General features: G+C 33.6%; 1 protein-coding gene across 4 annotated transcripts in view; it reads left to right on the forward strand.

Annotated features, from left to right (window-relative positions):
- Positions 1 to 15827, forward strand: part of CADM2 (cell adhesion molecule 2) — a 1067553-nt gene that overhangs the window by 966177 nt on the left and 85549 nt on the right. For all 4 annotated transcript variants that reach the window (XM_017955045.2, XM_009198278.4, XM_031661802.1 and 1 more), the window contains one exon: positions 8547 to 8725. In XM_017955045.2, coding sequence (XP_017810534.1) covers positions 8547 to 8725 — 179 coding nt within the window. The remainder of the gene's footprint in view (positions 1 to 8546; positions 8726 to 15827) is intronic.

Raw genomic sequence — 15827 nt, forward strand, 5'->3', positions numbered from 1 at the left:
CTTAAGAACTGTATATATGGCCTCTTTATTGGATTTTCCCCAGATGTTTCACATTAATTTTCTTAAAAGAAACTCTGATCAGGAATACTCATTTCTCAAAATCCAAAATAAGATAATTTCATTTTTAAAGAAAGTCTAGATTCTTCAGCTGGCACTCCAGGCCCTGTTTCTTACTTTAAATGTACAGATGTTTCCCCAATACCTGTACCCCAAACTTTTCTATTTATTTGCTTTTGTTCATGTTGCACCTGTTTATGACCAAAACGTCCTTCCCACAGTTTTCTGGTCTTGTAAGACCAGAAATAATACTTTTTCATGTTCTGCTTTTCATCCTATAGACTTTCTCTTGTACTAAGCTACTTATAAGCGTACTTGTTCTTGATTCTTCACACACAACTTACAGCTTGCCTTTTGCTTTTATTACTCCCAACTCAGTTATTATATTAAATGCTTTTAACTTACCTTTTCTTAATTTGTAATTTTTTGCCAATAGCAATTTTACTTGGTAACCCTATTCTCATTTCTTTCCTGGCATTCGCAATATTTGAATTAATCTTTTCAACATTATGGCCTCTTGAGGGCAAGCATTCTACCCAGGGCTCAGACTCCTATTGAGTTGGTGTATTCTATTTCTACTTGTCAAAATTCTGCTATAATTAAACACAGTAATCAAGAGTTGTATTATTCATAAAGCCTACTATAATGTCCCTAATATAGGTGATGAATCTTTCTGGTGTTTTATAACTCATTTATGTCACTTACTGTATGCTACCAAATATTGTGGTTGATGACATATATCTTACAGAAACTACCAGATTATAATACCACAGAACAGATCTTTATTTTAGTTTTTTATACCCTCACAATCCCTGGTTCAAAAACTTGCACAGATTTGTTTATAGATAATTATTCGATAATTTCATGCGTTTATCAAGTACCTATTAAAGAACATGCAGCCATTTTTTAACTAACAAAAAAGAAAATTCATTGATCTCTTATCTGTCTTAAGATATAAGTGTAGAATAGGACACTTTCTGTTAATTAAACCTGTGGAAACACATTGAAGACTACTCTACAATAAATACTGCTGAAGTTTTGTTTTTTCTCATGTGTATATGTACAAAGACTATCAGACACATAGATGTTTCATTTATTATATTTTAAAATGAGCCTAAATTTTAATAAGTAAAACACTCAAATTTAAGTTCGCTTATACTAAAATTTATTTGATATTTAAAGAATTGCTCCCATAAAAGTATGAAAGCAATACCAAGAATAAAAGAAAATCTAATTTCATTACAACTAAATTGCCCAAAAATGAAATCTGAGGAGACAACACAGCTTGATGTACACTCCAATGGCCTAAAGCAATAATTTTTCAATAATTAATATGACTTTGCATATATGTGGAATGCTATTTATAAATTATGTTTAGAAGTATTTACTTGATCTTCAATAACAAAAAACCCTTAGTGTAGTTTTTAAATTTGTAATGATCACTGCAATAAATAGGCCCAGAAGTAGTCCTTTTGTATTTCTTGCTGTTTTTCAGCTACATCCTTAACTTCTGACAGAAAGTTGTTAAAAATTATATTTGTATTCAGCTTCACAATTTTCAGAATACTGCTCTTTTAGATTGCTTTGTATTTACATTTTAATTTTTTAAAAAAGCTACCAAGAAACCCGAGCTTCTAATATTTCTCCTCTTCTCCTTTCTTGTTCCTCCTCAATTATTTAGCAGTGTTTGGGCTTCATTTAAAGATGTAATCTCAGTCTACCCAAATGGGAAATGACTAGGCTAAAGTTTGTTCAGGATTCTTTTTTCCTGAACTCGGTAAATTTCAAATCTTTTACTTGAACAATCTTCAAATCCATTTGTCAATTAATTTACATTTACCTTATCCCTCCCTCTCTCTAAAAATATAATAACATAAACATTGGTTGTATTATACATAGACTCCTACTATAATTTCTTAATCGAAAAGTCTTTGCTTAAAGCAGAAAAAGGATCAAGATGTTTATGTAACTCCTACCACCTTCTTTCACTTTCCAGTGAAAATATCACAGGAAATAGAGAGGAATTAAGTTTTTAAAAATCTCCTTGGTTTTAAAACTTTAATAATACTTATTGCCCATCTGTGGAATTTCTAAACTGAAATAAAGCCAGTAGGCATCTTCATGTGGTGACATGGTACATAAGCATGAAGTTACTGACTATATGATTGTGCTTTGTCTTAAAGGAACTGTAAGATACAAATATTTGAAATTTTTGTTCATTGTCCTTTAAGATAGAACAAGATGTTTTCTTGAATTTGACTTTTTTTTTTTTTTTTCAGATAGGAAAGGTGACTTTTTTTTTTCCGTCTAGGAAAAGTAAGTTTAATTTTCATAGGATTAATTTCAGTGTTAGACCCCAGTATATCCTGTCCTTATGAAAAAAAGGCAGCACATATCCCAAGGGGGGATATCACTGTTTGGAAAAAGGAGAGACTGGAGAACATTTCAAATTTTGCATAGTGTTTAACTGCTGTCCATTTCTACACCAGGAAGATTCTTTTCCTGGGAGACCTACATGATAGGACTCACTTCTCCATTACTGAACTTCTTGTTCTTTATTCCTGTTAGGAAGCACGAACCTGAAAGAGGGGATGTGAACGGTTAAGGCAAAGAAAGTTTCCGTTCTCAGTATCTAGGGAGTGAATAATCCCATAGTTTCTAATAGCAGAAAAGATTAGAAGCACTGTTGCTATGGTATCATGGCACAGAATAAATGCACCAAATACAAATTAAAGAATATCACTGAAAATTAGTAATCAGGTTTGTATTTGGTTCAAACATTAAATAAAAATCAACGTCTGAGAGACTTGTGGCAATACCTTTCAACAGTAATTTATAAATGAGGAATTGTGAAAACATACAGGTAATCTCTTATTAGATATGTAGAAAACAAAACACCGAGTTAATAGGTTTTCTTAAAAAAAAGTGTTAAGATTAAAAACAACTTCATCAATGAATGCCTCAGGATATTTGAGAATAACTGTATAAGCATATTGTGTTTCTCTTTTTACATTTAACTTGTCTGTTGCTCTAGGAAGAAACTGCTGAAAAAATATCTTTAGATATAAAGAAAAATAAACATCTTTATAGTTTTATAGAATTGATAGAAACGCAATCAAAATTTTCTCTCAAACATAAGTTTTCCAACTTTTTAATTATTCGGGCTGGTTAAAGAGAAGTGTTCCTGGGTAGACTAAGTGTTCTCATGTAGAGTGGCGTAACATTATCATCTCACATCCGATGCTATTTTCACTGTCCTGTCACTCCCGGTGTCTAGCTCCTGCTCTTTTCAGCCTTATCACATAGAAACTGTAGACTGGAACCACTTTTAAATGATGTCTTTGGATGCCTGAACAGCAGGGAAGATTGTTATTCATTTGTAGCAAGAAGCTAAATCATTTCTGGGTTCCAATTAGAGAAAGCCTAGGGGCCCTCTTTATTAAGATGAAACACAAATTGTATCAAGACTTGCTAAACCACTTAATATTTTTATGGTGATATTGAGAAGCTTGAACATTTTAAAAACTAATTGGGAATATGTGTAGGCTATTTGTAATCTATGCATAAACTCTAACCTCTATTTCATTAAATTTGCATCTTGTGGTGCTATTTTGCCACCTTGAAGATTTACCACAGAGACTAGGATCAAGAATTCTTGAAGGATTCAGTTCAGTGTCAGCAAAGACTTATGCAACTACATCCTCCTGTTAACCAATTTTGTAGATGCTGCTGTTGCTATTTCCTTTAAGGAAATTTTTGTTGTTGTTGTTGTTGTTTTTGAAAAAAATTGTTTTGTTTTAAAATACAGATTGGCAACTTGAATACTTTATCTAGATCTTTAACTACATTTCTATGTAAACAATTTAAAAAGACGTATCTGAATTTAACTACATATTTACAGAGCCATTTGCTTTAAGATGTGACTAAAAGCTTACAAACACAACTAGGAAAAAGTCATAACACTTTAGATTTTGGAAGATAATTTTGAGTGTATAGAAGTGTATATATACATACATACAATTTTCTCTGCATGTGCTTAAAAGTTCAAACATCAGGAAAAGATTGCCTCCTAAGATACTAAATTACTTCCTTTGAGTAGTATTATAAAGATGAATGTTCTAAACCCCAAAGTATCACCAGTATAACTGCTATTTTAATATGGGTCTTATGTAACTTTGTGGAAAGGACAAGATTTCTACATTGCTACAAATCAGTTTTATTTTATCATCTTTTGCTCCTTCAAGAGATGTTAAGGATGTCCAGACAATCCACCCTGTTATAAAATAAGAATTGGTAAATTCAAATAGCAGTTAAAAGATTTAGGATAAATGAAGCAAGTTGAGAACTATTAATGATTTGGCTTTTATTGAGGATACTAGGGGAGTGATTTGTCTATCTAATTGAAGAATACACATTACTATATTTTTCCAATATTTTATGCACCTAGTTTCTTCACTTGTTATCATATAATGCTCTTTCAGAATGTTCATGGATCTAGATCTGATAAAATTACCCTCCCTTTTTGTTTTTTATCTTTCCAAAGACAGGAAAAACCAAACTGTTTACTACTTTATACTTACACATTTACTACAACACTTTGTCTCTGACCACCAAAATGTGTATTACCAACAATCAGTTTCCACCCACCACTAATCAGTTTTTCGTGAGACACCAATTGGGTGTCATGTAATTCAATTCATGTATAAGTTACACTGCAGATTGAGGTGTCAGTCCCACAGGATTGCCTCCCATTTCAGATGCCGCTCACGTGCACTATTCTGTTACCTGTACTTCTGACCAGCTGCCTACAAACCCTGATTCCTGTGACTTCCTTCCCGGGTTTTGTTAATTTGGTAGGATAGCTCACAGAACTCAGGGAAACACTTTGCTTATATTTACTCATTAATTATAAAGAATATTACAAAACCATAAAACCCTAGGAGAAAATCTAGGCAATAACATTCAGGACATAGGCATGGTCAAAGAGTTCATGATGAAAATGCCAAAAGCAATTGCAACAAAAGCCAAAATTGACAAATGGGATCTAATTAAATTAAAGAGCTTCTGCACAGCAAAAGAAACTACCATTAGAGTGAACAGGAAACCTACAGAATGGGAGAAAATTTTTCCAATCTACCCATCTGACAAAGGTCTAATATTTAGATTCTACAAGGAACTTAAACCAATTTACAAGATAAAAAACAACTACTTCATCAAAGAGTGCACAAAAGATATGAACAAGCACTTCTCAAAAGAAGACATTTATGCAGCCAACAAACATATGAAAAAAAATTCAACATCACTGATCATTAGAGAAATGAAAATCAAAACCACAATGAGGTACCATCTCACATCAGTCAGAATGGTGATTATAAAAAAGTCAAGAAACGATAGATACTGGCAAGGCTGTGGAGAAATAGGAACGCTTTTACACTGTTGATGGGAATGTAAATTAGTTCAACCATTGTGGCAGGCAATGTGGTGATTCCTCAAGGATCTAGAACCAGAAATACCATTTAACCCAACAATCCCATTACTGGATATATACTCAAAGGAATATAAATCATTCTAATGTAAAGACACAAACTCCTCAATGATCTAAAACCAGAAATACCATTTAACCCAGCAATCCCAACAGAATATAAATTGTTCTAATATAAAGACACATGCACACATATGTTTATTGCAGCACTATTTACAATAGCAAAGACTTGGAACCAATGCAAATGCCCATCAATGACAGACTGGATAAGCAAAATGTGGCACATATACACCATGGAATACTATGCAGCCATAAAAAGGAATGAGATCATGTCCTTTGCAGGGATATGAATAAAGCTGGAAGCCATCATCCTTAGCAAACTAACACAAGAACAGAAAACCAAGCACTTTATGTTCTCACTCATAAGTGGGAGTTGAACAATGAGAACACATGGACACGGGGAAGGGAACAACAGAAACCAGAGCCTGTTGCGGGGTCGGGGGTGAGGGGAGGGAACCTAGATAATGTGGTTGATGGGTGCAGGAAACCACCATGGTACAAGTATACCTATGTAACAAGCCTGCATGTTCTACACACGTTTTGTGGAACTTAAAAAATCTATATCTATATCTATATCTATCTCTATCTCTATCTATCTATCTATCTATCTATCTATCTATCTATCTATCTATCTATCTTTCCCCTACAAAGTCAACTGATGAACAGCGAGATGAGGAGATGGATAGGGCAAGGTATGTGGGAAGAGGAGTGGAGCTTCCATGCCCTCTCCTGGTGTGCCTCCATATTGGACCTTCCGCATGCTCTGCAATACAGAAGCTCTCTAAATCCGTCCTTTTGGGTTGTGTGGGGGCTTCATTAGGTAGACATCATTGGTTGTATCATTGACCACTGATGATCGTCTCAACCTTCAGTCACCTCAGCTCCCTGGAGGCTGAAAGGAAAATAGGACTGAAAGTTCCAACCCGTAATTACCCAGCAAGCTGCCTAGGAGCCCATCAGAATCTTCTGATTAGAACATCTCATAGGAGCATCTCAGAGCAAAAGATTCTCCTATCAGGAAATTCTAAGAGACTTAGAAGCTCTGTGTCAGAGACTATTGTCACTCAGGAAATTACAGTCATGCACCACATAACAACACTTTGATCAATGATGCACCACATACAGGATAGTGGTCCCAAAATATTATAACATTATATCTTTACTATACATTTTCCATGTCTATACCCTCAAAGACTTACCATTGTGTTACAACTTGTTCCAGTATTCAGAGCAGTAACATGATGTACAAGTTTATAGCATAATCAATAGGCTATAGCATACAGCCTAGGTTTGTAGTAGGCTATGCCATCTAGGTTTGTGTAAATGTAGTCTATGGTGTTTGCACAATGACAAAATCACTTAATGACACATTTCTCAGACAATATCCTCAAAGTTAAGTGGCATATGACTGTATAAAGGTCTTACGAGTTTCTTGTCAGGAACTGGGGTCAAAGGCTAAATAGAACAAAAATTTCTGCTATCACCCCTGTCTATCGTGCTTCAGGAGCACTATGTTAGGAGCTGGGGAGGAGACAAAATACATATTTCTTACATTACAAGATCACACTCTTCAAATGTTTTCGGTACTTAAACACTTGATGATCAGTTCCTTTATCCCAATGCCAATCTGCTTGTTTGGATATTCTTTACAATATTTGTTATTGTTTTCCACAACTTTTTTGCCTTCCACAAAATTTTGTTAGAATAGTATATATCCTTCCTCTTAGAAAGGATGCCATAGCCATAGACATCACTTACTCAATGCCTCTGTTCCACTTGTATTCACAATAACATAAAATGAATTCAATACTTCTATCAAATTTAACAAAGCTTTTGAGAAAATGATTCCATGTGATAAAATTATGCTTAAATTAGAAAACTTGTCATACTAAGTCTAGAAAAAAATTCATCATGTTAGAAAGCAGGAGGTAGTGGATGAAACATCAACTATAGAGGAAGGTCAGGATTTGAATACTTCTCTCATCTATATTCTTTTTTTTTTTTTTTTTTTTTGAGACGGAGTCTCGCTCTGTCGCCTCATCTATATTCTTATATGCAGGACATTTTAAAAAGTAACATTCATCAAAGTGTTCTTCTGAGAATTATAGAAAATAAATATAAAGCACCTAGGATAACAACTAGCAGATGGTAATAGATATTAACAACTATTTCTATCATTAATTATTACAGAAGACTGAAAATTTTGAAGAGGGGAATCTATGATTCATTTATTGTTTCTTTTCTAAAAGCATGTTTTGAGATAGGGATCCTTTGCAGGAATTTTGTTAAAAGAAAACTCACAGTAAAAACCTCTAAAACAATGAGAAAAGCAGCAGAGGTGAAATGAAGAAGATTCAGGTGTTTTCAAGCAAAGCTGTGCCACAGGGGTGGCCCTAAGTGCAAAGGTTTTTATCTTTTTTATATTTATTTTATATTTTATATTTATTTATATGTATGAATATAAATACTTATATATTATTATTTATTATAATATAAATATTATCAATTATTCATTATATATTTATATTCATATTTTAATATAAATATAAATATTTATGTTTACTTATATCCAAATACATCTGAAGAAGATTTACCCCCAATAGCCTAAGGGCAGTCTTCCAATGTGGGGTGTGAGCCATTAGCAGCAGAATCTAGGCCACAGGACTTGAGCAGGGAAAGAGAAGTGACTGCTACAGTGACTCAACAAATTAGTCTCTGAATACATATCTCCTTAATTAAATATGATTATATTATAGCAGATTATATTTGCTATACCTCCAACTCTTTTGAGTGAGTGCGTGATGGTACTTTTAGTATTTTATAGAAGTTAGCATATGGTTATGTACAAAATACGTGTTAAATACTTAGAAATTGATTGATTTACTTAATTCACAGATACGTAACATTTCTTATTTTTGCTATCTACATGCATGTTTCAATCCAATAGGCCAGAACCTGTTTTGTGGACAAAGGATGGCGGAGAATTACCAGATCCTGACCGAATGGTTGTGAGTGGTAGGGAGCTAAACATTCTTTTCCTGAACAAAACGGATAATGGTACATATCGATGTGAAGCCACAAACACGATTGGCCAAAGCAGCGCAGAGTATGTTCTCATTGTGCATGGTGAGTACCTTTTTGAAAACATTATATGTGAAAGGATGCATAACTTGAAAAACTGTTTAAATATATCAAAGTTTTAAGCACAGTAAACAAAATTGCACAGTTTCTTTTTATTTCAGAAGGACATCTCATAAGTATCTCCAAGATTTAATATTAATATATTCCCAGTCAGATTGATAAAATTATAACATACATAAGTTTTTTTGTGAAAAGCTTTCTCAATTATAAATATACTTCTTATATATTGGCTCATAAACTATATTAATGATCATCTTTATTTCATTTTTAATTATTTATTTGTTTATTTTTGAAGGCAGAGTCTTGCTCTGTTGCCCAGGCTGGAGTGCAATGGCGTGATCTCAGCTCACTGCAACCTCCACCTCCTGGGTTCAAGCGATTCTCATGCTTCACCTTCTGAGTAGCTGGGATTACAGGTGTGCACCACTATATTTTTAGTAGAGATGGGCTTTTGCCATATTCACCAGACTTTTCTCGAACTCCTGGCTTCAAGCTATCAGCCTGCCTCGGCTTCCCAAAGTGCTGGAATTACAGGTGTGAGCCATCACACCTGGTTGATTGTCTTTAAATTCTATAAATAAATGCTTTCATTTATAATCCGTAATCATGGAAATTACATATCCTTTAAGCTAATTTTTGTTATATTATCATAAATATATACTTTTTAACTTCTGTAATTTGGTTTCACAAAGAATGACAGTGTGTCATTGAAATGCAGCAAAAATAGAAGTGTACAATATTAACAATAACTGCATTACTTTCATGTGAACAATAATTTAAAGTTCTTACAGACTTTTCTTGACTATACTTATTGCACAATTTGAGTACATATAACAAAATCGCAAAAAGAAATACGAGTCCCCATGAGTGAATACAATTTCTGTTTTTTCCAACTTTCAAATGACACAATGGGTTTTTCATAAGGTAGCTTCTTTTAGATATTGTTAGATGGAGATGAATTTTTATGAGATTGATGAATATTGCAATAAATAAATTAGTCAGGTTTCTTTACTGCAGTACTCCTCAGACTTTATTGTATATGTCACGGTGCATTGTGAATCTCCACTAGGAAGAGCCATTAGCCAATGTAAGATTTCCATCATATTTCACCAAGAAAACTTTCCTGCGACTAGTATTACATTCAACATAATATTACAGTATACTAAATGAGTATTGTATATAACACAGCGCTGTCACAAATCCTGGATCTTAGAAACGATGGACAAAATATGTTTATTTGACATCTTTCCCTTAAATCCATATATGGAATACTGAAAGAAGTACGTGTTTGTTCCATACCTTTCCAAAAAGAATTTTGGGGGTCTAGTCTATTTCTTTGTAAAGAGATTAATTTTAGGGAAAAAATAATTAAATGCGTGTTATTTTTCATAGATGTTCATTTTGTTCATTTTGCCAAAGTTGGAAAAAATTGATATTTTCAGTCAATATACAGTTTTCCTATTTTCAAATTGTATTATTGTATAAGATCTCTCAGTACTTAATACCGCTCTGCTATGGTAAGCAACGAAAGGCTCACAGTGAATAGGCTATTCGTGTAAAACATCCAGAAAATAGTGGAACTAACAGTTTAATTTCTAGCCCTTCATGAATTGTACAAAATTCAACTTTGGAAAACTTAGCCTAATCCAATTAGACTGGTAAATTGGATTTAAATGTGGTAATCCCTGTAGACAAACCCTGCTGGCCTTTCTGCCAGAGAGAATGTTACAACCACCGGGTGTGTCAGGAAAGTAAGTCAGATCCTTAGAGCAGGATCCAAGAGTAGATTTCAGTTGATGCTCCCTGGATGTTTAGGTCATGCAGTCATATAGGGAAAGTGTAGTCTATATGATTCACCTTAATTTTCCAAGTGCTTCTCTCACCTAACAGTTTCTGAGAACCTGGGGATGTGTTGTAGACCATGTCACATTGTGTCAAAATCTATATGACATAAAATATTGAGAATTAGAAGAGAAGTGACAGAAAAAATAATATACCAAAATGAAAAGTATATCATTTTTTAAAAGTAGTTCAAGTCAGGAAAATTCATATATCTTCTCAGTGTTTGCAAGCTAGCCAACAGCATGATTTCCTAAACAGCCAAGCTACCTTCAAGTAGTTGGCAGTTGACATGTTTCTAATAAATACTTCCCTAAGCACTTTGTGAGAAGTCATTTTTGGCTTTGCTTTTTGAACTACAATTCATCAAAAGCACCCCATAGATTAATGCTATTCATGCTGCTAGATAAATGCTGTGAAGTTCAACAGTGGTTTACCTAGGATTATTGACACAAGTAATGAGAGGCTCAATGAAACAGTGAAACCATATTATGCTGTGTTTAAAAGGGGCACCAGTTGGGTTCATTGCAAAATAAAGGTTTTTTCCCCTTTGCACACTGGGTATAATGTTTCATTAGTCACTAGTTGTATAAATATAAAAAGCTACTCTCTTCGGTTAATGGTTTGGCTGTTTCAAAACCATACTAAATGATGAAATTTGAGTGGCATTTCGATCTATAATGAATGCTGTATGCATTTTGGAATGGAGCGATAAGTGATCATTTGTGAGAACTTTACCCTTTTATCTTTTATACCAAGGTTGATTTTACATTAGTGGGGATAATTGAATACAGCTCCAGTACAGAGGGTATTTCATGAGCTGAGACCTGTGTCTTTGACTCCACCACAATTGCCTAGATGCTATTGATTCTTAACTTGATGGAGGTCTGAGCACTTTCCTGTGAAATCATCTACTATCTGGATGCCATCTTAATAGTTAGATTTTATTGTTTGGGTGTCAATGGAAGCACATGATTTAAACGCTACCACATTTAATTGTTAAAACCACTGACATTTTGTGTTAGAGACACTGGTGATTCCTCCACTCCCTCCTAATTACACCTTTAAAAGTTTCAGCATTAGGACCACATGTAGTAATTTAAAACTGCCAGTCTAAAATGTATCCTCAATGAAAGGCCTAACCAGAGTCACCACACTAATACCTGTAAGATTAAACATCATGCTTATGAAACATTTGCACTGTGGAAGTTCCATTAAGAAAGAAAGTAGCACATTTTATGAACAAGCTTGGCAATGGAAAAATTTATCTGTTAAATTAGCCGCCATAATTATACTAATTAATTCCTCTAAGCACGGTAGTTTCGATTTGCTTCTTTATCAAAATATTGAAGTATATCTCTTGTGATTATTGTTGTCATACTATTTATTTATTTACAACGGATGATTATATTCATAGTTTTAATGGCTTTGAATATCTTGACCCATTGCTATTCTTAACATTTGAAGAACTAGGATCAAGAGAAAAATTAATTCACTCACTCAATAGATATTTAGTACTTATCTACCAGGTGCAAAGGAGCAAACGTAAATAACAAACACGAAGATTATAGTTTAGTGTGGAAGATAAGCTAAGCATTTAGATAATCGTAACACAAAATAGAAGAGTTATAGGGAGCTATAGGAAGATGGTCATACAATGTGGTAGATGTTCACAATCTGTGTAGTTCCAACCGTATGGAATGTTTAAAACTAGTAACATATCACCATTATTTATAAATATTATAAATATAATTATAATAAATATTTAAAGTAATATAAATATTATGATAAATATTATTATAAATTAATAAATTCATTTATAATACGACATACATTGTAAATAGAATTACTCAGCAAAGTGCCAGCTATACGGATATATGATAAATTAGACTATTCTTATTATTATATTTCTAGTAGTCTTATTATACCAAGGGCAATCAAACTCCAAGGCTCTGGTAAGAAACTTGCCCATGAGTTGCATACAGTTATTGCTCATAATCTTCCCTGAAAGCTACCCAGAACATAAATTAGGTTAATGCTATTGAAAAATGAGAAAATTCTAAATTTTCGTATGAGATAGAAAATGTCTTAAAACTCAACAATATAACAAATTGACCATGTACAAAGCAAGACATAAGTTATAGTCACCCTTGTTCTCTGACGCAACATTAAGTTCAGAGAATATAGGCTGAATATCTCATCTTCAAGCAGAAACTACCCGGATCTGCATCCATTCACTGTAGGGAACACAGCAGATGATACCATTTTATCATGCAAGGAATGGATATAGGGAATGACCAATGGTACTATACTATTTCTATTTTGTGATTGGAAGCAATGTATGTTCTTCTATTTATCATCAATTGATTAAAAATACACTCATAAAAGTGTCAGAAATGTACAGCACCAGGGAAGCTTTGAGAAAGAACATCTATGGAAAGTGAGAAACATGAATTACCACATACTCCAAACCCTAAACTTCTTCCCTCTTAACTTTCCCAATGTCTCTTTTACCTCTCTTTAAACTCATCAGAGAAATTAATAACCACTCCTCAGAATACAAATGGGAAATGGACAGAGATGCTGCAACTCTTTAATGTCACCTTCATGCTCAAAACTTTCCCGAGGATCTGGGAAGAAATACAGTAATACCAGCAGAAAAATTAGTAACTAATTTCTCCTTCTACCAATAGCTATACTATCAATAGCAGGTCCAGATTGTAGACAAGGATAGCAAGGATAATGATTAGAGCTTTGGAGGAGAAATCATGTTATCTCACAGTTATAGCAGAGTTGAGATGCACTATTCAAAAACTTTTTTGTAATATTCCCCCTTCCTTTCCAAATTTACTTTTCCTTTTACCATAGTAACCCTACATGAGTGTTAAAATTATTTTACCACTGTGCTAACTTATTCCCTTACTTCATTATTTTCTCCTTGTACAAGTAAGTTTTATAACAATTCATCACTCCTTTATTATCTTAACTCTTGCTATCATTTAGAATGAAATTGCCCACTATGCACCTTTCCACAGATTTTTTTCTTTACATGTATGTATTTTGCGTTTCTAGCAAATTTTATCTTTACAACCATGTAAGATAAGTAAAATCTCTATAATTAGTATTATGATACTATATAGTAAATTTGAATCAAGATTTGCTTATATTTCTGTCCTGCTAATCAGTTTATCACAATTTCTGATAATCTTGGTCTCTCTAAAATATCACTTGACTGTTACGGTTTGTTTTATTTATTTGTTTATTTATCTATTGAACAGTGATGGAAATAAGATACTGCTTTTTATGTTTCCAGGATAATTTACTTCAGAAGTAAGATATGTAGAGAATAGGATACATCATATTTTATTGTTAGTTGGTAGGATTCATTATTTAAAAAAGAGTGTTCTGGAGTTTTAGAATTTTAACAGAGAATATTACTGCTAGAGATCTCTATGTGCTTTGGTCTACTAAAAGGTATTAAGCTATTAAATGTGCCTTTCTAGCTCCTAAGAATCAATAAGATTGCTACTTTCATTTCACTCAGCTTTTATTGTTAATAATAAATGTCAAAAAACACTCAAAGACAGAAAATTGTACACATAGATATTACAGACTGCTGCATCAAGCCAAACTTCCAAGCTCTGTTGCTCATGTAGACATATATCATTTTCAGGGACTGTGGGTAAACCCAGGTTCCCTCTTCTATCCTGGATAGTGAGTCTCCATTTCAGTTAACTTGCTTACTATGGGAGAGGAAAAATTGAATCATGGATGGTATCTTTTCTTTCACTTTAACAGACATTTCCAAACCATCTATCATCTTTTTCAAATATGTACCAGATGTGCAAAACATAAATTCAGTTGCTTTAGAGTTATCAGTACTTGACCCTAAATTTAGCAAAATAATATATATGTCAGGGAATGCAGTAATCATTAAGCAACAGATTAGGAACATCATAAAGTAATACCTTAAATTTGCTTTTAAAATTTTCTTGCCATAGAACTAAGCAAAATGATTATAATAATACATCCCTTATCTTACAGAGATATATCTGTCATGTGTTCATGTCATGATTATCAATGATCTGAGAACTTTCCTCACGAACAATGAACAATGTCCTTCTGTGCTTCATAGTAAAAGTGTAGCTGGGCTAGAAGGTTGCCAGCCCCTGCAACGTGCATTTACTGTTAAATTATCCAGCAACAAAACATCTAGAAGTGTTGAGAGGCTACATGATTTTTTTAGGCAAGGTGATCTTTACAACACACTGCAAACTAGGAGAGTACATCTTCTAGCTCATATGGGTGGGTGGGGAAGGAAAAAAAGAAGCCTGGATTACAGACAGATGTAAAGCCTAGCAAACATTAAAAAGGGATTCAAGTAAAATCTGTTCTTTCACATGGAAACAGAACTACCAGTTGGTAAGTTAATTCTGTGTACTCATAATGAGCATTTTTCCTTTGGAGCATTTTTCTTAGAAGCATAGATGGAATATATACAGTGGAGGGAAAAAAGGATGGAAAAAACATCCATACAGAGCAACAAACGGTGTGCTAATGGAAGAGCCCTATGGTTGCTGCTCTCATCTCTGGTTGAGAGTTTCCAGGCAGTAACTAGTTGGATAATTCTTAAAACAGTATCTTCTTTAATCGCTGAGATAAAACGCTATCATTTCTGGACATGAATAAGCAGGGAGAGCTCTGATGCCTGTAGGAAAGGTGTACCTCTGACTGGATGAATATGCTGTTGAACTCTGCAGAGAGAAATGGAATGGCATAAAATGGTAGAGACAGGAGCACTATTTTCCTTACAAAACATTTTAAAAGGTGTATGTGTGTGGGCACACTCAACACAGAGTTAAGGCTTAATTATACGTCTCTGTTTTAAGATGAGCATAAAGTAAATACATTAAGGTTTCTGCTTTTAGAGTAAAAATTCTGTTGAGAGATACCATTCTGAAATAAATATTTCTGTGTGCTACATGGATCACAGACTGAAATGCACAAAGGAAAAAAACCCTCATTCTTGCCTTCTATCACTAAAAAAATTCATCATTAAAAAATATTTTCTCACCTTATTTACATATAATCTTTTCTCTCAGTTGCAGTATAAAATAAGGTAAAGAGAAGGATCGAATCTGTGACACTCAGTCCTTCTATATTTGTTTATGTGGAAATAAGACCAGGCTGTAGCTTTACCAAAATGTACAGAGCTCTTCTACCCAAGTATATGTGTGTTAATTGGCTC

This window comes from Papio anubis, chromosome 2 (genome assembly GCF_008728515.1).
Source record: "Papio anubis isolate 15944 chromosome 2, Panubis1.0, whole genome shotgun sequence".
In the NCBI taxonomy this organism is placed as follows: Eukaryota; Metazoa; Chordata; class Mammalia; order Primates; family Cercopithecidae; genus Papio; species Papio anubis.